Source organism: Corvus cornix, chromosome 1A, assembly GCF_000738735.6.
Source record: "Corvus cornix cornix isolate S_Up_H32 chromosome 1A, ASM73873v5, whole genome shotgun sequence".
NCBI classification, from domain to species: Eukaryota; Metazoa; Chordata; class Aves; order Passeriformes; family Corvidae; genus Corvus; species Corvus cornix.
This window is the reverse complement of record NC_047057.1, coordinates 70,569,000-70,595,567: the sequence shown is the minus strand read 5'-3', so window position 1 is coordinate 70,595,567 and position 26,568 is coordinate 70,569,000. Positions and strand designations below refer to the sequence as shown.

The window sequence follows — 26,568 nt, the reverse complement described above, 5'->3', positions numbered from 1 at the left end:
AACAATCAGGTGCTAGGACAGGTTGGACCCAGAGAGGCTGTGCAGTCTCCATCCTTGGGGACTCTCAAAACCCACCTGAATAAAGCTCCCAGCAGCTTGGTCTGACCTCAGAGCTGATGCTGCATTGCACAGCAGGTTGCACAAATGATCTTCAGAGATCTTCCAACCCAAACTATTCTATGATTATATGTTTTATTACCTCTGTGTGTCTATGTATGTCAGAATATATATATATACACACACATGTATATTCTGAGTAATGAGTAATTAATTGCAGTTGTTTTGCAATGTTCTTGGATTCTAAAAAAAAAAAACCCATTATCTATGTGTTGCTCAGACCCTCTAGTTGAAGGGCCAAAAATACATTCATTATGTTTCAATTGATATTTGTAATTATAGTTGGTATTTCTGGGCCATCTACATGTGAGAGCTAGTCTCTTGGTAAGTGGCATTTAGATAATGAAGTGTTACATCCCTTTTCAAGACAGCATAATTCTGTTCTAATATATTAATAGCTGGTATTAGCTTCTACTGTGGCTCTGGTTCTTCATTGTTCTAACACCTTTTGAATCTGCTGGGTACTTTTAATCAAATTTGAAGGACAGGTAGATGCCTTGGAAATAAGTAAGGCACTGGGTGGAGTGACCAAATCAGTTCTTTTGGTGAGGGAAAGGCAGGTACAGATCAGCAATTACATGAATTTTCATTGTAACTGTTTTGTTTTGGCCTTTATGCAAGTAACAGAGTCCTGTTTTACTCGTGGTTGTAAGTACCATATCAGGACAGCTGGGTTTTTGGGATGAGGACATGTCTCAAGCCAGGGAAGAAGAGAGGGAACAACAGGGGACTTGGACCTGCAGGAAGCCAGGTCCTGATGTTCTGCATCTTATATTCTGAGGAAGGGCTTATCAGTGGTTTCCAAAGTGCTTTGGAGGAGGATCCCGTGAGCCATTTTGTGTCATCCGTGGAAAACACTGTGTAATTTCACTGATGTCACCGGACAGCAGAGCTGGTTTCTAGTTCAGGGCTCATGCTTTGTTGTCCTGCTTTGAGTGTCTGAATGCTGCTGACTTGGAGGCTGAACTTCTGTCGTATAAAAGAAGACCCACATGAAAATATGGATCTATTGGTCCGTATCAAGTGTCACTATGGAAAAATAACTGCAGCTTCTGTCTTGACAAAACTGAATAAACCCCGTAGTAAAACAGCTGTAACAAGAGCTGATCCCAAAGCCTTTTCTCTCCCTTCGGTGGCTTTGCTCAGCTCTGCATGGCCAGCTGGGGTCAGCCTGTGTCCAGCTGAACTCCTCATTTCTCCACGGAAGGCTCAGGACGCAGTTTCAGTCTCTTCTCCCGAAATAACAGCTTTCATCACTTCCCTTCCCCGTTTTATGATGTGCTCATGGTAAGAGCAGGAGCACACATGCTGTCTCTGGCACACAAAATGAAATAACCAGTTGAGGGGGGCAGCTTCTTTTGGGAACGGTGCTGCCTTAAAATGCTTGTGAAACTACCGCCTCAGGCATTCTTGAGCTTTCTGTTTCACCATCTGAAGGGATGCCATCAACACGTTTTTTTAAATCTTCTGTAAAGCTTAGTCTGTTTTATGAGGAATGTGTTAGGAACCATAGATATTTATGTAATTATCCTAATGAAGTGGTTTTATTTATTGTTTTCTGAGGAAATGCTCGGTATTTTTGGATTCATGCTCTTCAAAGAGAGGAGATGAATTTCCTGTTAAGAAATGGAATATGAATTTTTCAAATGTCTTCAGAGAAAAAAGTAAACTAGAAGAGTGGTTACAGAATATTGGCTAATTAGCTGTAGAGTAACTGCTTTAATTACTTTTATCCCTGAAGCCACATGACTGTGCAGATGACTAGCAGATGACTTATTTAAAAAAAATAGAAAAGACGTGTTCACACTGCAAGGTTAATGAGCCTAATTAAATATAGTTTTCCTTAGCCAGATACTAAATCATAAAGCTTGGGGGAGCAAGGGAGGGGGAGAATCCAAAGGCAGTCAGTTCTATTTCAAAAAATAGGTTTATTCTGATTTTTAACGAAAGAAAAAGAGAAAAGCCGGAGTTGTGAGTGATTTTTCTGAATAAAGGCACTTAGATCTAAAGATTTGGTGAGACTTCACATGGCAAACTTTGAAAGTCTATTTAGAGACGATTATGCTGAGACATATTTGTTTTCACTTACCCATTGCTTTAATTAATGTAGGAATGGGCTTGAATAAAAGGTCTGTGTTATATGGAAGTCTCCATCTGCTGCTGCATGTTACCAGAACCTTTGTCCTTCCTTGCCGTGCCACTTTTATTGCACCATTTTATTTCCTGTAATAAGCTACATCATGTCTCACATTAGGTTGTACAGAAAGGATGGAGTTCTGATTTTTTATTAAATTATTTCCTTGTTTTTTTAAATTCCCTGCCTGTGCCGTGCACTGTGGTTTGAGTTCCCACACTCAAAAAAATACTTGGAGATCCAAATTCTGTGGTCTTTCAGGGGATCTTGCATCCCATGCACAAAAATTAGGTATTAGACATTAGTGATTGCCATGTGTCAGCTACCTTTGTGACTAGTGTTGAGTTACTGAAAACAGAGGGTAAAACATGTTTGTGAAAAGGCTTAAATCAATGGATTTTGTCATATTTGCAAAGAACATGCAGTCAGCTATTGCTGATCAGTTGATGTTTGGTGACTTTCACAGAGGACTTCAGGCAGTGCAAAAGTAGTAGCTCATTTCCACTTCCTCTCTCTTTTCACACCTTTTGTCCCATTATGAATTTTCTTTTTCCTTTTTTTTCCCCTTTCTCCAGATGACTTTATAGTTGACTATTTCCTTTAAGCTGATCTAGTGTGCAGGGCTCTACATCCTAAAAAGATTGCATAGACCTGAGTCAGGATGCTCAAGAGTCAGCTGGGATAGATAAAACGGATGTATCAGATTGAATCCTCTACAAACAATGGCTAATAAAGAATTAACCTACTCATGGGTGAAATTTATGTCCTTTCATTTAAATTTTCATCCAACTTGAATTTTCCCTCTCTAACAAGCTGGATGCTGTCTTCATATTCTCCCAAAGACTTGTTTTTATAAATCAATTGTTAGTTGGTTTTCTTGGTTGTCTTCAAACATGTAGAAGGAATGGGTTAGAGCAGACCAACTGAAAGGATCCTTATTAGAGAGGGAGAAGCTGGGTTCCTCATCTAAACCGCTTCCTTTGGTTTTATCACATTTTCCAGAGGGGCTGAAAGGTCACCGTGCACCCAGTAGGGTTCAAAAGTTATTATAATAAATGGGATTATGGTTAAATGGTGCTACCTCAGCACTTGGCACGGAGTAGAAGAATCATAATGCAGGGTTTGTGTGTCCTTCCTCTATTTATTTATTTATGTGTGTTTTCCTCCTCTGTGGACTTTGTTAAATATATCCTATGTGCCTGCTGATAGGCAAAAAAGGAGGAAAGTTCTAGCCACAGTTTTGGTAGCAATAGCTTTTCTCACCTGCTCTCTACAAGTCAGCTGAGCTTCCTGCTTTGGGGGCAGAATGGATAAACCTGTGGCTTTGAAAGTGGAAAGAAGTAACGAGGGTTTGTTGTTTGACTGGTCTGCAACTTTCTGGGCTCCCCCTTCTTGTTGCCATACAGTGAGTCTGATGCTAAACTCTTAAAGAAATCCATACATTCCTTAGGATCCCTTTGAAATTCCTTCACTGGTTTGTTTTTCCTGCTTTTAGCCAACACTTGGACCTTGTGGGTACTGCTCACTAATAGCTTGTATGTGGTGGTAGGACAGTGGTAGCACAGTAGCTTACTATGCTCAGAACAAGGTTTTGTTCAGCTGTTTCATGTTGTCCTGCATTTCCACCGAGTCATCTTTACCCTAAATTGGTTTCTCTGCAGCTTTTTGTAAGTCTAGGAAAACAAGCTTTTATTTGCACATGCTTTGGCTAGTGTATTAGTTCTCTACATTTTTTTTTTTTTGGCTATTAAAGCTATCCAGTAGGAAGAAAAAAAAATTAAGTATAAGATTTCTGTACAAAATTAGTGATTTTGTCTACCAGCTTTTTTTTTTTTTTTAAGTTTTAGGCGGTTTTTTTTTTAATCAATATACTTGAGGGAAATGCAATTTAACAGCATAGTAAAGAAGATTCATAGAGTGACATGCTCTTAATAAATTCAGTCACCCAGAATTATTATCTCCTAGTATCTGTCTATGCCCATGTCCATATTCTGACCTTAACTGATGATGATATTTGATGATTGATGGTGGTGATTTGCTGATGATTGGTGGTTAATGATTGTTGATGTTATTTTCAGACTGTTTTCATGGAATGCTTGTATGATTGGTATTTAGAAGAATTATTTATGTTTTGGGATGTGAGAGATTTTAAAGACATTCCGATTTCTTTTTCCTGTGTACTCTCATGAGCAGTTTGTGTATGTTAATATTAAAAATTACACTCTGGATTTTTCATACCAAGCAGAAATGTAAGGATTCAGGAGCCTGAAGCCTTAGTTCTCCTTTACCAGTCAGTTAGCCTTTGTTAAGCAGTGGCCAGTATTTGGTTCTTCTGGCTCTAGGCAGTTTCATTATTGTAGTACATGTTGAGCATCTTCTACTCTTTGGGAATTCTGGAATCTACAAGTAAGTGATCAAGCAATGGCAGAAGGCTGTTTTGGGGGTTTTTCGGTTTTTTTCATGCTACCTGTATAATAAACTTCTCAGTCCAGGGCTGGCAACACGGTGTCTCTCTCTCTCATCAGCACTTAGTTAATTCACTTGTAATGGCACACAAAACATGCTGTGTGAAGTACCTGGTTCACAGATCATCCCCTAACAGAAGTTAAGGCTATTTTGGGCTGGTGATTAGTACCCAAGACCTTAGAAGGACGTGAAAGCACAACGTGCTCTTCAGAGGTTCCAAACTTTCTACAACGTTCTTCTGAAGTACCACACTGTATATTAAAACACAGAAATACTTGAGACAGACTTTTTTCTTTGTTTCTCCCCCCAGAACTTGGCTGGATCTCAAAAGTGCATGTGAATCGACCTGCAGTGGTGAGGCATGCAGAACAAATTAAAAAATGGAAAACTGTGAAAGGTAATTGGCAAGTAAGTGCTCTTCTTATGCATTCTGGTCCTGCATTTTTAAAGCAGTCACTCTCCCTCTGCAGGCTGTAATATTGAATTTTTTTCAAGATACATGTAAACTTAAAAGATGTGCTTGTCCATGTCTTATTTTAGTAATTTGTATTTGATGATGATGGGATGGAATAAGGTGACGCATTTATCCAAACAAGTTAAAAACCTTATAACTCATGACTGGCAAAACCGCAAATGGATTTAAGTCATCTTTATTCATGAGTGGATTAAATTGTATATTATTATCCCTCCACATTTATTCTGTTTCCCAGACAGACTTCTCTGCATGCTGCCTTCTTATTTTTTAATTTTAAAGCTGTAAGATATGATCATGGTCCCTGTCAAGTTTGACCTACCTGGATGATTTTTCTTTGCTTAAACATTCTCAACGTGTGCAATTTCATTGCTTAACTAGTTTTTACCTAAAATTCAAAAATCCTGACTGGCTATGGCATTTGGTGGGGAGAAGGATCCCACTCATGTTAGGAGGACTGACTTTTCAGCTGCTGAGATAAGGTAAATGGTTGGTTATTGTCCATCTCACTATAAAAAGACAAACTGTTTCTTCCTTCACCAAGCAGCTGTTCTGCAAGCAGTGCTTGGGATGCCTCCCCTCTGCACACTGAACAAGTTGTTTGTGTGCAGCAGTAGCTGAAAACCTGGAAGCAGGAGGAAGGAGATGATGAAGGATCAATCTTAAGAGTAACAGAGTGTAACAGAACAAAGCAAGAATCGTTTAATTACACGTAATCCTTAAAAACGTTGTTCAAAATAGTTGACATCTGGAGTGGCTGAAGTTGCGTTCATAATGAGCACCGATCTTGGGATTACAGTTTGAGGATAATTTGATGTAGGTGGAAGATCCTACTGGAAGGTGATAGAAAAAAGTTTCCTGCCTGTTTTCCCTTCCTGAGAATTTGTGCTTTGTGTGTTATGATTAAATTTAAAAAATGGAGATAAACAGAGGAAATTTAGACACCAGCTCAGCGTTCTTTTAGAGTTCCTTACGCATAAAAAGTTACTTGTTACCAAGTTTATCAGTCCAGTGGCTCTGAGCTGGGAAATAGCATCAATGAGAAGGTCCAGATGGTGTTCCATAACCTTGGCTATCCTCAGATACTGCAGGTGCAGTAATGTAAAAAGTAACTCTTCTGTTTTGACTGAGGTTACCATATAAATAACAGAGACAGAGAGAGCCACAGGCTTTGATTACAGAGAATCATTGGAAAGAGAGGGATTTGGTGTCACTCCCACAACGCAGCTGGAGGACAGATGTTTATTCCTAACACTTCTCCCCTCTTCTGTGTAGAAACACCAGTACTCGAGTGAGGTTTTACTTTGAAAAGTGTCAGAAGCATCTCTCCTGTGTTTGAGCACTGTCACTGCAGGGCAGTCATGTGCTGTTTACTTAACAGAGATGATGTTGAACCTGTACGTGTTTGAATGTAAGGAGCATCACAGATTCAAGTTCTGCAGCCTGTTTCCCAAAATACACATTAGAAAAACCTTCTCTAAAAACCTGACGTTTATACCAGTTCTTGAAACCCTCTGACTACATCTGTCTTGATGACTTTATGATTCATGTCATAAGAGAGGAGACAAAAACTCCCTCGAACAGAGGATAAAAAAAATCCAAATAAAAGTAACAAAATCCATTTCAAGGGAAAAACCTTTTCAAAGTATTATAGGATGAAAGGAGAAACCAGAAACAATCAGTCAGGCTTAGACTAACAGAGGCCAGTGATAGTTCATTACCCCATTCAGTCGCCCCCAAACAGGTTTCCATGTAACATTTACTGCAGGTTCCAGAAGGAGACTCCCATCAGCGAAGTGTGAAAGCTGTGTAAGCTGGCTGGCTGTGGAAGATGTGCAGAGTTAATACCTCCATGTGGAAACAAGCTCTGCTGCCTGTGCTGACAAACCCTGTCAGAGAGGGGCTTTATGGACTCAGCTGGACTTTGCCATTGCAAACTCTCGCCCTGTACAAGTGCCCTGTAAGAGAAGTCAGCTTTGAGTGAAGCCATCACTGTAAATGAGCATTTTCTGGAAGACCTTCAACAGATATTTCAAAATAATGTCTTAGGCTCAATTTTTGTTCAGCAAAAAAAGCTCATAAAATTTTTAGTTACACTTCTGCTCCATTCTTTGATTAATAAGTCTTTTAAAATTCTGTAGCATTTCCATCTCAAGAGCGCTTTAACCTTGTCGCTTACCTCTTGCCTTTGGGGGTTTTTTTTTGCACCAGAATTACAGATGTTTTTTGTTCCTGGTTCACACAAAAGAAAGTGGATCCTTTCTGTATCATTAGATACTGCTGAAGACATGAACAAATACCCGCCAACCCTGTCTATCCTAAGCCATTGTTTGCTTATCCTCTGTGTTACATCCTGTCCATGTCCTCATTGTCAGAGTGAGAGCCAGGCTTCTGATTCCTGCATCTTCTAAGGCAGTTTGGCTTTGGATGTGCAAACAGAACTGCTCCATTCCTTGCTTTGTTCCCTTTGCAGGCGGCTTGGCTGCTGAAAGCTGTCACCTGCATAGACCTCACCACTCTCTCAGGCGATGATACTCCTTCAAATGTTCAAAGGCTGTGCTTTAAAGCAAAGCGCCCTATCAGAGAGGATCTGCTCAAAGCCTTGGACATGCACGATAAAGGTATGGTAGGTTTTGGCGTGTGTATTTTGTAGAGAAAATGTCTGCATTTCCTCACTATTTTCTCGCTTTTTGGAGAGGGCATTGGTCCACTGATTGAAGTCATGTGGACCGAAGGGGAATCAGGCCTCTGATTGAAGCCATATACGTGAAGTATCAAAGATCAGCCTTTTTTTAAAACTTGGATTTATGAACTCTTCAGACAGTTGAAGTATAAAATACGAGGTCAATTATCTGAGAGTTTGAGAGAAGAGTGTTTTAGCTAGAAATGCAGTAGGGCTCCATTAACATAAAGACTGCTCAGTTGCTGCTGGGCTCAGTCTGGCTCCACAAGTAAGAACAGAGCTTGGCAGTGCAGTTTCTCTTGCAGCAATTCGCTGATCAAGCATGTCTTAGCTGTGTGTGTTGGCACTAAACTGTGAGTCTGTTGATAAAAATCTTGGAGTTTTAACTCCTGCTAATGCAGGCTTGCTCCCAGGGTCAGGTGAAGGAACATGAGGGAGGAAACAGTATGAGAATTACCTGAACCATTTGAGCAGTGTAACAGACATCCCTGGTGTGGTGCTTAAGGTCCTTGTGAGAACACAGGCGTGGGAGGTGAGGACAGTGCTCATGGTATGGATTGCACTGGAGAAGGTTGAAGTCTCTGAAAAAGGGAACTGTGTCTTTTGCAGGTATCACTGTTGCAGCAGTTTGTGTGTATCCTGCAAGAGTCTCCGATGCTGTGAACACCCTAAAGGCTGCTGGCTGTAACATACCAGTAGCTTCAGGTAAGCTTTATTTGAAAACATCCCGTTAAATAATTTGATGTTATAAAATACGTAGAAAAATCCAGAAGTCTGGAGTTGCTTTTGTGTTGGGGAATAAGGTGAAAAGGGAGTAAGGTGCAAAGGTAACACGTGGAAGGAAGGGAATGGAAGGAGGATTTTCTTCTGGTACAATCTTTAGTTGTCTTTCAACTTCAAGCTTATCAGGAATGCCACGTCTGTTTTGCTGGAAGCTCTTCAAAGAGCTTAAAAACATATCCGTGTTTTTCTCCCCTGGACAGAAGAAATTGAGATAGAGTGCTGGACATGTATCAGTATACACTAAGCACATGATGATGATGGTAGGAGTTCTAACAAAGGTTTATTTTCCCTATCATGTTTGGCTTTTAAGTGTAATCCTGTGTCAAGGTTTAGCGCAGGCCAGCAACTATGTACCACATGGCCACTGGCTCATACACCCACTTCCAGGATGGGGGGCAAAAGAGAATTGGAAGAGTAAAAGTGAGAAAATTTCTGATAAGAGCTGCTTTTTTGTGCACTCCCAGCCCATTTGCCAAGAAAAGGCCTTGACTCTGTGCTGGCACTACTCTGCAGTTACCAAAACATCCCTGTGGAACCAACACTGTTTCCTGCACAAATCCAAAACACAGCCCCGCACCAGCTCCTGTGAGGACAACTCTGTCCCAGCCAAAACCAGCACATCCCACAGGCTGACTTCAGGGAAGCTGTGTGCAGAGCCCGGGGTTGTTGCCTGTGGAGCATCCCACAGGTTCAGGACTTCCACTTCCAAATCCAGCGGTGCCAGCTCTTCTCCCGTCACCACACACGACAGACAAGTCCTGAATCTACAATAAGCAAGAAGTAGAATCAAAGAATTACTCAGCTGGGAAGGGAGCCCTGGATGTCATCTGGTCCAACCTCCTGCTCAAAGCAGGGGCAGACTTTGAAGTTAGATCAGGTGTTTAATGCTAATGTGAGTTTTTTTGTTCGTTTCGTTGTGTAGGGTAAAAATACATACTAAATGCATTTCTATGTCAGAGAGAAAGACAATCTCTGACAAAGCCATTATTTTTCCCATTTCCAAAGTTACCTCTGGGTTTTGTACTCAAACATAATAAACATAATCTTAAACAGAACTCATTGAAAGCAATTTTTGCTATACTGTGATTTAACCGTTAAACAATATTATTATGATTTAACTCGAGATGCTACTTAAAAGAATTGGAGAGAAGTTTAAAATGTATGTATTGCTTCATGTCTGAATTCACTCCTTGTTTGCTCAATTCTTCTGGAAGCAATAGATACTGTGCTTTTATGGAGGCTGTTCTGGAAAATACTAAGGCATGTGAAAGATCTTTTCGCAAGGTGCACTTACCTTGCTGGATGTTGGATTTTGAGGGTAGAGCTAATGCTGCTTGTGGATGAAGAGGGGGTAGGATGAGGTGCCTTTAGATTGTTTGAATCATGGCAGGGATTAAAAAAAAGAGTAACATTCAAACTTTTTGGTGTATTAGAGGTATTTTTAATTTTATGGTCCATTACCGCAGGCTTGGGCCCTAAGGTATATCACTGTGTCCTGCAGCCATAGGGAGGAGGAGGAGAGAAGATCCAGCAGGCAGGAATTGTGCAGCAAGATTGATTTATTTAATTATTTTACAAACTCTTTTATAGACTCTTTTCTTCATAGTCTAATTGGACAAAGGATCAGCCACCCCTTGGGGTGATTGGCTAAAATCCTAAAACATCCATTGTCAAAGCATTTTTCTACTGTACCATAAACAAGACTTTTCAAGGTTGCAGGTGGTTTGGTTGTTTACATAACTCTGCTACCTCTTCTGTGAGAGCGAAAAGTCTCTCATGGACTTAGAAAATAGCAAGAAAATCCTTGCTAGCAGCATTTTTGTATCTACAATAGTCAATTTATAAAACTTCAACACATTCGTAAAACAGTTCTTCCTTCTACCTGTACCCATTTCATTCTAGTGGCTGCTGGGTTTCCATCTGGACAAACTCCTCTAGAGACCAAACTGACTGAAATAAAGCTGGCAGTGGAATATGGTGCCCAAGAGATTGACATTGTCATTAGCAGGAGTCTGGTGCTGACTGGCCAGTGGGAAGGTAAGTAGAAAGTTCCTTTGGCAAGGACCCTAAACCTTTCTATGTGCATGTGCAGGGCCTGTCTTTGTCTCTTCCCCAAATCTCTCCATCAGTCCTTGAAGAATTTGGTTCCTCCCCTCAGAGTAACTGATAATCTGGGGCTCTGAGCTAAATAAAAACTGCTTAATTAATTTATGACAAAGGGTTGTGTTTTCTGAGAGGAATGCTGTTGGAAGTTGTCTCAGGCTGGGCAGGCAGAATGACTTTGTGGTTTGAAAATTAAGGTCTATTCCCTTCGTGCCTTTAGAGGATTTTGTGTACAGCATTAAAAAAACCCCCAGCAAGTAAAAGCCTAATTATTTGAACAGTTTTGTTAGAAAGCCCAAGGGGCTGCTAATGTAGATGATACCTTGTTAAATATACATGTTTCAATTCTTGATGAAAATAGGTGTTTTAGCTGTTTTCTTTTTCCTGAAAATTGAGGGTACAAATTGACTATTCGTATCATTATTGATGTTCTGGTGTCTGTAGACTACTACTAATTAGTAAGAACAATAATGCTGAAGATGGTTTTTGCTCTAATTGCCTCCTTAATGTACTGTGAATGGTTTGCCTTAAGTGCTGACAGTGCTCCTATAACTAATCTCCATGTGAAGGTAGAGACATCATTGTCTTGGAATGAATTTTCCATTTAGCTGTGTAATGCAGTGCCATAATATCCTATTTGCTTGGAAGACTTTTTAATGGACCCCTGGTACCTGGCTTTATTTGAGGAAATAAGAGTCATCATGGTAATAGATCATGTTTTCTGATTTTGGTCTTCTTTCAATTAACAGTTAGAACTGAACCAGAAAACCCACATATTTCTGCATCTGTGTCTTCAGGACTGGTTTCCTTGCTGTAATATCTTGACCTCTTTTGTAGCATTTGCAATCTCCATACTTTTGGTCTTAGTTATATTGCTTGAAGGATTATCTGAAGGAGAACTCAGAGGAGAAATACAGGGCTTGGATCCAGAGAGAGAGTTAGTATGGTGACTGAAATGAACTGGACATACATTGTTAGCTTTCTCTGCATGGGAGATGAATGACTTTTTGTGGTCACAAATTACAAGGGAGGACTACACAGACATAGCAGTGATGGATGTGATATAAAGGTGTCAGTTTACTAAATAAGTAAATTAGGGATGGCTTTTAATTTGGTGTGCATATTCTTTTATCCAGAGCTGGTGTCATGACAAGGTTGAAAGCCGTCCTTATTTTGGCATGGCTTAGATTTTTTTTTTTTTTCACTGATGGCAGAATTCAAATTATTTCCAAATGATTTCTCTATGTTTATTCATTAATGTGAATCTGTTTGTGACACATGTTGACATGATCTTCAAAAAAAGCTCCTTCAGGAACAGAATTTACTTGCCACAGAGATCGCGATGCCACAGGGTGAAAAATTGCAATATTTAACTTTTCTATTAAAAACAAAAAACTATTTCATTAGGTGATCTGAAGACTTTGGTGAAAATCTAGTGTTCTGTCTTCCTGTTTAGCTATAGATATGTTACCGGTGTGATTAGGGATAATACAGAATAATCTATAAAGTACTTTTAAGGAATCTAGAAGAAGGGATGGAGAAGTTTTTTTTAGGCGAAATCCCTATATTACATAAAATTAAGAAGTCTAGTGCAGTACCTGTGCCTGTGTTCAAGGTGCTTCATCAGCTAAAGCTGCCTTGCAGTTCTGTTATAACTTATGCTAACAGTAGTAGTAATAATAATATACTCTTATGCTGACAGTCTTCACAACTTAAGAAGTTACTGAAAAAAAACCCCTCTATGTGGTAGAGTGCTTTATCTTACTGTTCATTTTTAGCTTCTCTTGCAGCCTGTGCAATAATTGGGGTCACCACAATAGAATAGTGTTGCTTTGTGATTTGCTTCAAAGGCTTGTTTGGTTATTAAATATTTTAGTGTATGTGCAATTATGTCAAGTTATTTTAAAGCAGTTCTTGAATATTGCTGGAGCTCTCTATGACACTCAGAATGTATTTTCCAAATCTTAGTGAAGTAATTGTTAAGACCTTTTAAATAATACTGAATATGAAAGCAGCTTTATTGGACAGCTAAATTACATCAGAAAATAACATTAAATGAGATGTAAGTTTATGAATTTACATACCTTTTATAACCTTTTAGCTTTTAAAGCAATACTACTTCAAAGTCGTTTAACTCAGCTATTGTCTTGTATTACTTGACAAAGTATGGGTTAAGCTTAAAATTATCAATTTGGATACTTCCTTTAGACACAGAATGTGGAGTCTATGTGAGGAGTGATCAAGTTAAGCAACAAATTGTTGAAAGAAACTGGATCTATTTATGATTCTTTTTTCCCCCCTGTTGTCAGTATTTGCTGTACCTCCTGAAGTTGTGTGGGGTACAGTAATGTTGGTGCTAATTTCACAGCTTTTAGCAAACACCTGGGCATGCTGCACTGTCAGTGGCTTCAGGAGCATTCTTATTCCATCATTTGCTCCATGGCAATTGAATTTTCCTTGTAAGAAAAGGGAAAACGTTATATTTTAAGAAATTTGAGCATGGCTGCATCCATGATACACATTAGGTATAACCTCACTATGAAAACTGCTTTTCACTTCTGCTGATCTTTCAGATGTGAGTTTAGAGGCTTTGATCAGGGATTGGGACCCTATTTTGTGCTACATACTTCATAAACAGCGTGAGCAAAACACACCCCCCGCTCCAGAGGCTTGGAGAAGACTCCACGTGTTGTTCAGGGACGCTGTAGTTGGATTTACCATTCCTGGATGTGCAGACTGCCTTGGGATCTCAAAGCCTGGCTGCACAATTTCTGTCTCGTGTTGTCAGCAGCACCTCAGGCTCCTGAAGCCAGGCTCTGTTTCCAGCTCCGTGCGAGTCACTGGAGCCTGGAGTTGCACATATGTGGCTGAGAGCAGAACTGGGGGAGCAGTGTTGTGCTGATAGCCTTGTGCTTGTCATTTTGTTAACAAACCTGCCATTAACATGCCAGACAGAAGGGGCTCCAGCTCATTCTCCAGTTTCCCATCACAATTACCTTGATCTTTCGGGCTAACAGAAACCCAAACATCTTCTCATCTCAACTCCTACCCCTAACATCAGTCACTGTGACTGACTAGATAAAAACACCAAAGAATTGAGGTTTTTTTAAAAAAAGTGATTTTATCACCACATTTATGAAGAAGAGCTATTTCATAAAAAACTAAGCAGTGTGGTTTTTTCCTCCTTTAATATTTTCATTTCCTTTGTAGGAGATACAGATTATCCGCTTTATTTTGTGATTTTTAGGACTAATGTATTACACCAAAGTAACAGACCATCTAGACAATCTAGTCCAGATTATGGCCAGCAGAAATTTTCAGGGATGTTTGCTTGGGAAATGGATATGAGAAGGAGCCTTTTCTTTGATGTATTTAATAGCTGCTAAAATTCAATATAATGTACTAAATATTTACAGTGTTAGGAAAGCTACAAAAAAAACTTCCAACACTTGTGTTTTATAACAGTGAAATTAAAACCACAGCTATCAAAGCATTTTTTTTCCCCTAAAAAATCTGAATTCTTCTGACTTCTGTAAATGCATGCAGTAAAAGCAGATCTAAAGTTCATTAAAGCTGTCAGGTATCTCAAGTGGTGCAAAGTAGAGGAGTTCTTATGTCACATCCATTTTAACAGCTAAATCAGTAGAGCTATTGCACATTATATTAGTGAGCACCAAGTATACCAAGTATATTCTGTGTAGGTTGGCTTGCTTTGGGGTTTTTTTTGTGAGTTTAGTGGTTTGGGTTTTTTTTTCTTTTTGGTTTTTTTCCCCTGGCTTAAGATTTAGACTGCTTTTAGAAGGGATAATATTGGTGCTTTGTTCGAGATGCTGCAGAGTACTGGCCATTTGCTTTGAGAGCTTTTGCTTTTTTTTTTCTTTGTTTTATGAGTCAAAAAGAAAATCTCTTGCAACCTCTTCATGGTGTTCTTAGCTCCCAGTTGAAAATACGCCTGCAGGGTTTCCTGTGATAGAGTTTTTTGACCAAAATCTTTGTGCCAGTGCTGCTAACCAGAGAAGCTGTGTCTGCTGTGGCAGTTGCTGGTGTTCTGCCCAGCTGACAGATAGTCCTGGATTTGTAGCATCCAGCTTTGATCCTATTGCTATTCAGCTTGAGGGAACTGAGTCGTTAAGTGTTGGACTTTCTGGCAGCACAGACTGTCCCACAGGAAGCCCAGGACTCCTTGAAACACCGAGTACATTTTCAACTGAGATTAACTCCACCCATACTACAGACATTTGCCCAAGAGTTTCAGGATAATCCCATTATTTGTGCCTTGATTTAAATCTGACTGAGGACTGAAACTTCTCTTTTTATTTTTGAAAGGAGTAGGAGTTTTTACACTTGTTCTGTATCAAAGCAGTTCCAGCTTGCATGGGGAATGAGATGCTTTGCTTAATTTGCTGTCCCAGATGTAGTTGCATTTCTATCTGTACTTTTACTGTGGGGTTGAAAAGGCCCTATGAATGTCAGCTATTGTCTGCAGTAATTGGTCTCTGAATAAAGAACAGCATTTCTTACCTACACATCTGCCCCATTAAAGTGTGCCCACTTCTCCTCCACCTCAGCTAACCTGATAGACACGGATGATTGAGGATCCTGAGTTGTTCCTGTCCGTGGGATGATGTGTGCTGGCAGGTAGTAAGCCTGTTCAAACCAGCTTGATGCTAATTGCATGTGAAAGTACCTTCCAACTACAGGCGGGGTGCTGAAGCTGCAGTGCCAGGGAACAACAGCTGTGAGGATGTAATTTCTTTTCATGGAATCCAACCTAAATGTACATTTTGTTGATTTTATTTTGACACATTTGGTGGTGTATCTCAAAGGTAGGGAAAACTTTCTCCTCTTATTACTGAAACTAGAAAAACAAGAAAGCTGCTTTCTCTGGGTTTTCAAAAGCTTCAGGAAAGAGTCGCTCCACAAAAAGAGATTCCGTTTGGATCTAACATGAGCAGGGTTATTAAATGCACAAAAAGATAGCACAGGTCCTTTGTGTTTCCTTTTTGAGCCTTGACTTGATGTAGGTTTCTGGAGCATCATCAATTGATCAATAAAACATGTTAGACTGCATGCTAGTACTGATTAATTCACACCTTTGGTACACAGCAAGAAACAAGGTGAAGCCTGGTGCCTATAAAGGGACTTGCTAAGTGCATTAGCCAGTTGTCTGCTAATGTGTGCAGCATGTCTCAGAAGGCCACACCAGCAATTCCAGCCCTGGACACCCTGGTGTGCTGATGGCATCAGTCAGACACAGGCCCTACCACAGCTGGCAAACCCTGCTCGACGCTTCCAGGTCTCACTTAAGGGCAGAGAGGAAAAGAAGTCTCATATTGCTGAAAGAAACGAGTCTTTATAGTCTGGACTGTTTAGCAGGACCTATTTAAAGCTGTATTCTAGCCCTCTTCTCTGTCAAAGAACTTTTTGATTATGTGTTTGTGAAAATGACCCTCTTGCAGAGCATCCTGTTTGTTTCTTCTGCAACTTTGTTTTTTGAATTCAGAATCCAGAAATGGTGACTGTGCACTGTAAGAGCTGCTTTTCTCCTCACACTGGAGCAGTCTTAAACATCCCCAAGCAGCCAACTTCTGACAGCAGTGCTTCATTAATTTCTAGCTCTTTTAGCCTCCCTGTGTTTAAACTTTTGTGGGAGCGCTGCTGAATTTTACCAGGAAGGATGGGAGGTTTTTGCTGACCAGGTGCACAGGAAAACATAACTATCTATGAGTACTGATTCAATGTACTACCATATTTACTGCTGGAAAAGCTGGTTTAAGACCAATCTTTACTATCATAGCATTTTTTACTCCTGATGTATTCATGGGTATTTGCTTCACTGCTCACATTTGTAGTTTTGAGAGAACAGACATTAATAGCTATTAGGTAAAGTCTGAAACTGCACGGCATTGCTAATTACCTCCAGTCATGTAATTTATTGAACTTACAAAACTTAAGTTCTTGAGTGCTATGACTAATTATAAGATTGGAAATTAATCCAGAAGTGGAAATTACAGCCATACTTGAAAATATCTCTCAGGCAACTTTGATCATTTCCACATGCTTTTATCCCCAGGTCTCTACGAGGAGATCCGTCTGTGCCGTGCGGCCTGTGGAGAAGCTCACATGAAAACCATCTTGGCTACGGGTGAACTGGGATCCCTTGCTAATGTCTACAAAGCCAGTATGATAGCTATGATGGCAGGTAAATGCACCTGGTTTTCCTTTTAAGCTAAGAATGCCTTTGCTCTATTATTTATGAGGCTTAAAAGTTCCTAGTCGTGGAAGTTTGGTTTTGTCGATAGTAGAAAAAACTTGCGTAGCAATTACTGAAGTTGCAGGTGGAGTAATGAAGTGTCAGTCGTTTTGCATAACCTACAAAAGCTGCATGAAATGTTAAGTGACAAACTGCTGAATGGCAAGGGTTGTAGGAACAAGTAAAATTTGTTGTCAAACATCTGATTTGATCAGAATATTTTACAGAGACGTTTGGGGCAGACGCACTTATGGAAGCAATTGTGGTGCCCTACAGAAATGTTGTAGGTAGATGGCTCACAAGCTTGTTTTAAATGCAAGGGACACTTCCCTGTGAAGATTCATGCCAACAGCTCTCATTTTTGGTTTGTGATCACTTCTTCTAACCACCTCAGAGAATGCAGCTCAGGGAACCAACCTTCCAGTGAACAGGACAGAGTTTCCGGGGGCTCTGTGTGCTTTGTAGGTGTGACTTTTTTGCACAGCTCAGCACCCGTTTGAGCCCAGATTTTCAGCAGTATATTCTCTCTCTGCAGCTTTGGGGCTGTGCTGGTACAATTTTTCCTAGTTTAACCAGGATTTTAGTTCCGTGTTTTAGTGCTATGTTGGAGATGCAAAACTTGGAATTGGCTTCCAGGCACTTGCTTTTCCCACTGTGCTTGAAAGAGGGTTCCTCAGGTTTATTTCTAGAAGTGTAAAGATATACTAAGAACCACTTGGGTTAGTCTGTTTTCTAAACTTCCCCTCACTTTTTGGGTTGATTTTTTTTTTCCTGACTTTTTTTTTCTTCAGACTTGAAATTCTTACGTTAAAGCAAGAAAAACGTCATCAAGTGTCTTTATATTTAAAGTATTTAAATAAATATTCAGCTTGCTGCTGACCTCACTGTCTCTGTACACAATTCTGTGCTTATCTGATTCAAGTGGAACGGAGAGCATTCCAGGTTTGTAACAAGCCCACCTACAATGTCAATTAGTATCATTAGACACAGAGAATCAGTATTATGCCACTAAATATTGCTTTTAATTAGAAGAGGTGTAAGAAATACACATTTCCTGTTATTTAAACATATGCATTAATCATTATGATCACTTTTTGTACCACTGAGTAGTGAAAAATTCAGCTTGTAAAAAGCATTTTACCATTTTCAGAATTTTGCTGGTGTAGTTTTTTTGAAATACAGCAGATGGCTCTATTGTTAATGATTTTCCTTGCCTAGTTATTCATTTTACAAGATACTTATCCATCTGAATATATCCAGTAATTTCCTTATTTCAGTCTTTTGCTTTTTCTTTGTGGTTAGGCATAAAAATAAGAATTTATTTGTGCTCTACATACATGCAGTGAGGGCCAGGTTTTCAGACTCCAACTCGTCAGAACTGCTGAGAGCCTCCAATTCCAGCTGAATTTTTGTTTTGTTTGTATATTTGTATCATTTGGTGGAGAAAGTCAATCCATAGTATAGTGGATTCAATGCAACACTGGCTTTAGAAGTTTTTGCTGCCTCTGACCAGTTGCTCCTGTCCTTTACAGCAACATACAGCTCCTTCAGCTGTGCTGTTAGAAGTGCTTCCCATACTTCATTGTAAGCTGAGGTTTCAAAGAGTTACAGTTGAAAATTACTCCAAAAAAAGGGTTAACTAGTTTGCTGTGTGGTTTTTGATTGGTTGGCAGTGTTTTAGGGGGTTTTTTTTAATGGTCACAACCTCAATAATCTGGTTTCCAGCCTTGCTTTGCATGCAGTTTTATCAGTGCAACTGAGGATGTGGTGTGCAGTCCTTAAACTGCTCTCACTTCACTATCCATGATGTCAGCCATGTGGGGAGCACAGAATCCTGGGGTTACAGATGTTTGCATTGCCTTGCTGAGCATGCACACATTCACCAAGGTCCTGGAGCACAAAGCCACCAGAGGTGTTGCAGCCAGTATATTGTATATATAATTTGCCTCTGTTTGAGTTGGTGGCTCCTGACTGCTGTTGTCTCTGAAATAATTCTCCATGGCTACTTTTTCTTCCTTCTCTAGTGAAGTCCATAAGGACGACAACATCAGACTGGGAGGAGGCACACAGTTACCTTAAATTCTTTTAACCATGCCTTTACCAACTGACTGACATGCCGTAAATTCTTATGGAATGTTTAAGAAGCTATTTCTGAGTGAAAGAGGCTGACATCCCTCTAAGGACAGTGACTCACCTGGCAAGAATAACCTCTGCAGTGCTGAGGAGGACATACTGGCAGGGAGCATTGCACAGCAGTGGCTCTGTGCCACTGCCAAAGGAGCAGTTTTTGGAAAGCTGACCAGGACAAATGCCTAGCACTGAATCAGGGGATTTTGGGTCATTGGTTTAGAGCATCCACTGCCATTTCTTGTGCTTCTTCCAAGTCCTCATGCAGGTTTGAGTGCATGAGCTTCTCAAGAAAACTGACTGCATTTTTGACTCTGCTTTGGGACAGAGAGTACAGTGATTAGTGGTGTTCAGTATCTGGTATATCCTTGTGTGAGTCACATCCATTTCTACAGGAGACACTCAAGTCTGTGCCTAAGTAGTCTCTTGGAATAAACAGTCCTAAGGAACAGAGATGGGTGCCTGACTCCCCCATGCTAGTTGTAACTATTGTGGATTTCTTCATCATGGTGTCTTTAAAGAGTTCTTGTCCATAGGGTGAAAGGTGGCCATTTTTTAACTTCTGTTTCTTGACAAAGACATCAGAAACAGCCAAGGAAGGCAGACCAGGAAGGGAAAGATGAACTTGCCGTGGGAAAGGAATACTTCAGTAAAGCTGTTGATGACTTAATTGCATATTTCGCTCAGATAGAAGATTTTTATTGTGGAAAACCGTATTACCTTATTACAAAGTCTTTACTGTGTAACAATTCATAATCATTAAGATATGCAGACTAGGAAAGAGGTGGAGGAAGTGATTAAGTAAAAGTACTTTAAAAGTGAAAACTTGATCTATGTCATTTTGACTGTGAAAACTGCTCCTTTATGCCACATTTTGGGAAGCTAAGGGAGCACAGCAGTGACATGTGAAAGATACTTGTTGTCTTTATATATATCTAAACAAGGACCTGTGTAAAGAACAGGAAAAAGTGATGTATGTTCTTCTGCAGCTCTCCTAATGTATGGGTTTCGAAAAATTTTTTCGTAGGTCATTAAACAATTAGTGAAATAAATTGTATGTCGAGATACTGACAAATGTAAACATTGAATTTAAAGGGAATGAGTTAGTGCTAAAACAAACCAACTTCTAAAGTCTCTAGCACAAAAAATCCTGCAAGAAGTAGCAGAAGACTGTGGAAGCAATAAGGTCTCTGATGAGCAGGGGAAAATTAAAACACATTAAGTAAGTGAGAAGAAATGGTTTTAGATCCTTTGATGCTGTTGATCCCAAAGTGAACAGAAGTAACATAGCCAAACAGCGAGGAAAAGCTTTGTGTTGCAGCTCACAGGAGAGAAAGAGGGTTTGGAACATCGCAAAATAATGCTGGTCTACACAAAGCTTTTACCTCAGCTCTAAATAAAGTTTTTATACGGGTTAATGTAAGGGAAGGCAAACTCTAAGATGCCAATAGCTGTTGTTGTTCTGAGCACTTTCTTGCAAAGATTTGTTCTGAGCAAGGTTATGTGGTGTGGCTGTAAACATGCTAGCAGTCATCTGAGTGCAAGGGCTGACTTCCTCCTTCCTCCATGAACCAAAACTTCTCCCAAGTGACTGTTCCATGGAAAATGAGAGACCAAAGAAACCAAACTAGCAAAATTGACTGAAAAGCAAGGCATGCTTTGCTCACATGCAGCTAACGTAGGAAACAAGACTACTGAATAAATAATAATACTTGGCACTTAGTACTTTGTCTTTAAAGCTCATACTGACCTTAGCAGAGTAAATCTTACAATTACCTTGTGAAATATGAGACAAAGATAGTAACAGACAAAAGTCAAACTGAGATCAGTTGTGAGTTTCTGGCTTTAAGTCTTGTGCTCAGCCCAAAAGTCAGGGCTTCCTCCTCAGCAGCATGTGAGTTGTATTGTGTGTTGGTTTAATTATGTGTCTGCAAGTTCAGCTGTAGTTTGATACTGTCAGTCAGTTATTAGAGCCCAGAGCATTTCCAAATGAAAGGCAAGCCAAGGGAGGAGGCTTGGTAACACAGAAAAAACAAAATTTCAATTTGTCTCTTGTTTTACTTGCCTGAAATACAACCAACTGTATTGAGTTGACAGTGTTTCTGTAAAGGGTACACTCTACCTGTAAAACATCCATCAGAAATCAGGGGCAGTATGTGTCTGTCTTCTTCTGGAAGCAGCTCCTGTCTGTGGATGTGAGCTGTCTCTGAACGCTCTCCAGGGTGACAGACCATGTTAAGCTCTAGTCTGCAGGTCCAGTATGGGGCTGGGGGCAAGTCAGTGAGTCCTTACTCTTAGGAGTGTGTGGGGAGAGTACTTAGCACTGACTGGTGACTGAGGCTTTCTTGGTCACTGTCTTGAATGCAGAAGTGGTTGCAGTTGGCTGCTTAAGGGGCTTATCAGGACAGTGACTGTTGCTGTGGAATTATGTTGGGAGTTGATCACTTCCCTGTCTGCTGCAGCAGATGTCCTGCATTCTGCATAGTCTGTGGTTGTTCTGCATCTTCAAAGCTCTAGTTAACATCACTGAAAGTTCAGTGCAAAGAACAAGCTCAAAACACACTGCAGAAAACCGAGGTGCAGTGTGACAGTCTGTCTCAAAGGTTTGAATGGTATCATGGACTAAGAAGGTTTTTGAATTAGGAGTAAGATCAAAAGATGGAGTATCTTTAAATACAATCAGCCTAAAAGAAGTTGGTACAGAACCAAGTGACTTCATTTGTTCAGGTACAGAATGGGGAGAAATGAAAAAGCTGGCAGTATGAAAATGCAGATAACAGCATGTTCAGTAAGGCACTACAAGGATGCTCCCTTAAATGAGGTAATTGCCTACAAGCTTAGCAGTGATACTGCAGCTAATCACTGGAAATAATGTAGGCGTGATAGATAAGCTTGGAGTTGAAAAGTTCCAACAATGCAATCACAATATCCTCAGGTTTGAATTACTGATGAGAGGCCGTACAAAGACTAGTAGCAAAAAAAAAAAAAAAAAAAGAAAGTGGGGCTTGAGTAAAGCAGACCTTGAAGGAATGTGAAATGAGACTTAAAAATCTGTCTGGAACTCGGTAATATATGTGTAGGGAATCAGAAGTGAAGGAATGGAAACTGATTGAGACAGGCTAGGGCAGGCTCTCATGAAAAGTCTTTCCAGTTGAGTCAACAGAACCCTGCATGGGTAAGTAGAGGGCAGAAGTAATACTTAAGAGAAACAAAGATGTTGGGGGAAAAATAAAGATACAAAGAGTCTGTGAAGTGAGAAGAGAGTTAGAGTGCATACAGTGAAGCCTCATTTGTTTGCAGTTTGTTAAAAACCCAGACGTGCATGCAATGGTGCATTTTGTTATGCATTTATTTATGTGCTTACTGAGCTGTGCCTGCCTACACAGCCGTATCTGAGGGGAGATCTTTATCGGGGACCATTCCTATTTGTCAGAGCAGGATGCCTGGCAACTCTGCTAATTTTCTGCAAGGTCTGTTCTATTAATGGTATTCTCCTGTAATCAGAAAATAAGAATATACACCCTCCAACGAAGTCAAAGAGGAAATACCAGTGTAAAACAGATGACTTGTCAGCTCTGTACCTGTTTGTTTGATTTTTGTGTTACCCACACCACCACTTGACTTTCTCTCTCAACCATTCCCACTTACAAATAGAAACTCTGCTATTTCCAAGCACTTCTCACCAGAAGAACACCAAATCAGGAAGCCAGAAGATGGGTTTGAGGTTGCAGAATGACTTCCAGCATGTCATCACTTTTGACAGCTCTCCTTGCCTCTCTGATTTTCTGTGTGTCAAATTAACATTTGCACGTTTTGTAGAGCCTCTGTGAGGCTTAGTAAATTAAGATATAAACAGAAATATGTTCCTCTCGATAGAAGGTAGAAATTTTTTTGTGCTTGTGCATGAAGATGAAATACCCCTGGTCACGATTCAAATTGGGAAATGGAGCAAGAGAAGGTCTGGAAATTTTCTGGCGGGAGCTGCTGGCTGTGATTTCCTGTACAGCCAACCCTGGGAGTGGCAGTGGTGGTGGAAGCCGGCAGAGCTCCAGGCTGATGCTTTGTGTACTGCAGGGGACAGGAGCAGCAGGGAGGTCCCCTTCCTTCAGCCATTCTCGTGGCACTCTTCCCAAAATGTTCTTCCAAATGGGAGAGTTTTGCCATGTTTCCCGTACGCCTGTTCTGTCGTGCTTTGGTGTTCTCTCTGCACTGAGCAAAGTGGAGCTGTGGAGGGGCAGGAGTGTGACAGCTCCTTGGAAATCCCAGGCTTGTCCTTTGCTGTGAGGAGAAGGGTTTGAACGCTGATTTCTGCTCCTTGACCTTTAAGAAAGTGGCTATTCTTTATGCTTCAACCTCTGGAACTGGTTGTGGAATAGCAGGTTGCAGTGAGTGGGCAGGTACTGACAGAGTAGCACACTGCTGAGAGGGGTCAACCTTCTATTAGCAAATTATCCTCAGTGCCTGAATAGCACTTTATTTTTGCTGATATTCGAGATCTTTCCAAAACATGTTAATTATGGAATATCTAAATGGTATACTTTCAATTTATAACAAGTGATGCAGAGAGGTGAGAAAGCACCCCTGTTGGGTTAATTTTCCCCATGAATGAAACCTTGTTTCTATGTTAAATAACCTGTTAGAATTTGCGTTAAAACTTCTCAAGTTTCATATCACCTCAGACTCAGAAATTGTTGCACAGTGAATAGTTCTACTCAAACATGCCAGCAAAATAACAGGGCTTCCTGGCAAAAAACTTTGCATCTGGGAAGCTCTGGTATTGAAGGTAATGGCTTGAGATAATGCAATTTTAAAACATGGAAATATTATGTAAAATCAATAGATGTACTGGGTACTATTTATTTCTCTGATATTTCGGGTTGGGTTTTTTTATTCTGTCAGCAGGAGGTGTTAAATTCTACTAAACCAGTGAAAAATAGAAATAAATATTTAATTTACTGTATCTATCAATTATATTATATTGGCTTATGAAATATTGAAGTATCTTTTAAGAGACTGCAAGTAGGAGCACTAGTTAGAAAATCCAGTCCCTTAACAGAAACTTAATATAGATGTGGAAATAAACTAAGCATGATTTTAAGGTTGCAGGTCCTGGATATTTTTTTGTTGCTTTTTAAGGTATCAAGGCTTAGTGGTTGTGCCTGTCTAATTTGAAGATACTTGCTCATGGCAGCAGCAATGTGGATTTAGACTTCTGAAGAGAAATGTGTTAAGTGGAAAAATACAGCAGGAATATGTGATCTTGAACATCATTAGGTTATTTTAAAAGCTCTGGATACTCACTTGAATCTACCCATTTAATCACAAGGACACAGTGAAAACAAAGAGGCATAACAAGAGATGAGTACAAATATAAGAGAAATACCTGTTGAACCATTAAAGTGGGGCAGAAACTAGTTACTATGAAACAAGAAGTTTCCTGTGAGGAGAGCATGGATTGTTTCCTTACCTGAATGTTAATAAAGCTGTATGTTAAAATACACTGATACCAATATAAAGACATTCATGAGCTTTTAACAAATCATGTCCTAATGGTGCTGATGCTGCATTTTGAAGTGTTACCTGATGAAGTGCAGAGAAACAGACTGAATACCCCAGCTGACTGCTGGGCTGCATGAACTCATTCCTCACTGAGCTACACGAGACTGGTCAAATGCAAATGCATTTATCACAGAATCAGAATATACTGAGTTGGAAGGGACCCATCAGCATCACTGAGTGCAGCTCCTGGCCCTGCACAGGACACCCCAAGAGTCACACCATGTGTCTGAGAGCAATGTCCAAATGCTTCCTGAACTCTGTCAGGCTTGGTGCTGTGACCACCCCGGTGGGGAGCCTGTTCCAGTGCCCAGACACCCTCTGGGTGAAAAACCTTTTCCTCATATCCAGCCTAAACCTCCCCTGACTCAGCTTCATGCAGTTCCCTCAAGTCTTGTCACTGGTCGTGAGAGTGAAGAGATCAGTGCCTGCCCCCTGCTCTGCCCCTCACAAGGAAGCTGTAACTGCACTGAGGTGTCCCCTCAGTCTCCTCTTCTCCGGGCTGAGCAAACCAAGTGCCCTCAGCTGCTCCTCACACAGCTTCCCCTCAAGGCCCTTCACCATCCTCGTGGCCTCCTTTGGATGTTCTCTAATAGTTTAATGTCTTTTTTATGCTGTGGCACCCCAAGCTGCCCCCAGGACTTGAGGTGAGGCCACCCCAGTGCAGAGCAGAGCAGGACAATCCCCTCCCTTGCCTGGCTGGTGATGCTGTGCCTGATGCCCCCCAGGACATGGTTGGTCCTCCTGGCTGCTTGTGTTTGACATTGTTCCTTCCTTATAAATGTCAAGTTTTCACCAGAATTCCAAAGGCCTGCCTAACAGACTTTGTCAGTCTATTTGAGTCATGTTCTCAAAGGAAAAGATTGCTATCAGAACATGAACATAGGACATAGCAGTACTCAGAAATATGCTCATTACAATGGTGTTTGGAAAGAGACTCTTCCAGCTTGCCTCTGTGGTTGCTTGCAGTGTTTTTGATGAGTTATACAAGGAACTTGAATTTCCTTGGCAGGTACTTGGGTTACTTGGGGTCTGTCTCCCAGCCATTCTGTGTTCCTCTTGATTCTTGTGGCTCAAATTGTGTTGGGGGGATTTTGGAAAGAACGGAAGATATTCCCTTCTTTGACACTATACTTTGGAATTTCATCCTCTGGGAAATGTTCCTGATTTGATTTTGTTGTTTGGTTGTTTTTTTTTTTTTTTTTTTTTTTTTTATTCCTTTTCAGAAATTGTAGTTTTAGAATTCAGCGTCTCTCGGGTAAGACAAATGAAGATTTCTGCCTGTGCTTACTTTACAGTTACTAGAGACAATAGCTTTACCAGAGGTTTCTGTAGTAGTCCTCATTCTGAGGGAATTTTTCAAAGACAAAATTGACAGCAAAGGCCATAGTCTTCATGGCAAATCAACAGGGATCTGACAGCTGATTGTCTTTTGTACCTTTGATGTTTCTTTCCTGCTAGCATTCAGGCTACAAAGTGATTTCCCTGCAGTGTACAACTGCAGCTGATTTCTAAAGTTGAGTTCTCCCTAAATCTGAGATGTAGAAAAGATTCCTCCTCGGTGATACCAGGACCTCTTCTTGAGTAGAACATCTTCTTTCCGTCACCTTTGTAGTCATGTTGCAAATCCAATGTCCAATTTACTAGCCTATCCCAAACATCAGAGGAGTGAAGGAGTGAAGTCTTGCAGTTTGTCATGAAGATCTGTTAATTCACCTCTAACGGACCAAAAAGGAAACAAGGGATGATGTTCCATGTTCCATGCGTCACGTTGCACTTAAATTATGGAATACAAAATTGTGAGTCGTGTATCTTCAAAAGCCTCCTTCCCGCTAGTCCTGGAAAGTGAACCTGTGGAGAACTCAAAGGAAGCA

The 26,568-nt window shown here is 40.4% G+C and overlaps 1 protein-coding gene across 1 annotated transcript in view; it reads left to right on the top strand.

Annotated features, from left to right (window-relative positions):
* DERA (deoxyribose-phosphate aldolase) overlaps positions 1-26,568 on the top strand; it is a 47,901-nt gene that overhangs the window by 3,368 nt on the left and 17,965 nt on the right. The window contains exons 2-6 of the mRNA XM_039571459.1: positions 5,028-5,125; positions 7,663-7,810; positions 8,482-8,577; positions 10,558-10,692; positions 16,832-16,960. Of these exons, the coding sequence (XP_039427393.1) occupies positions 5,028-5,125; positions 7,663-7,810; positions 8,482-8,577; positions 10,558-10,692; positions 16,832-16,960 (606 nt within the window). The remainder of the gene's footprint in view (positions 1-5,027; positions 5,126-7,662; positions 7,811-8,481; positions 8,578-10,557; positions 10,693-16,831; positions 16,961-26,568) is intronic.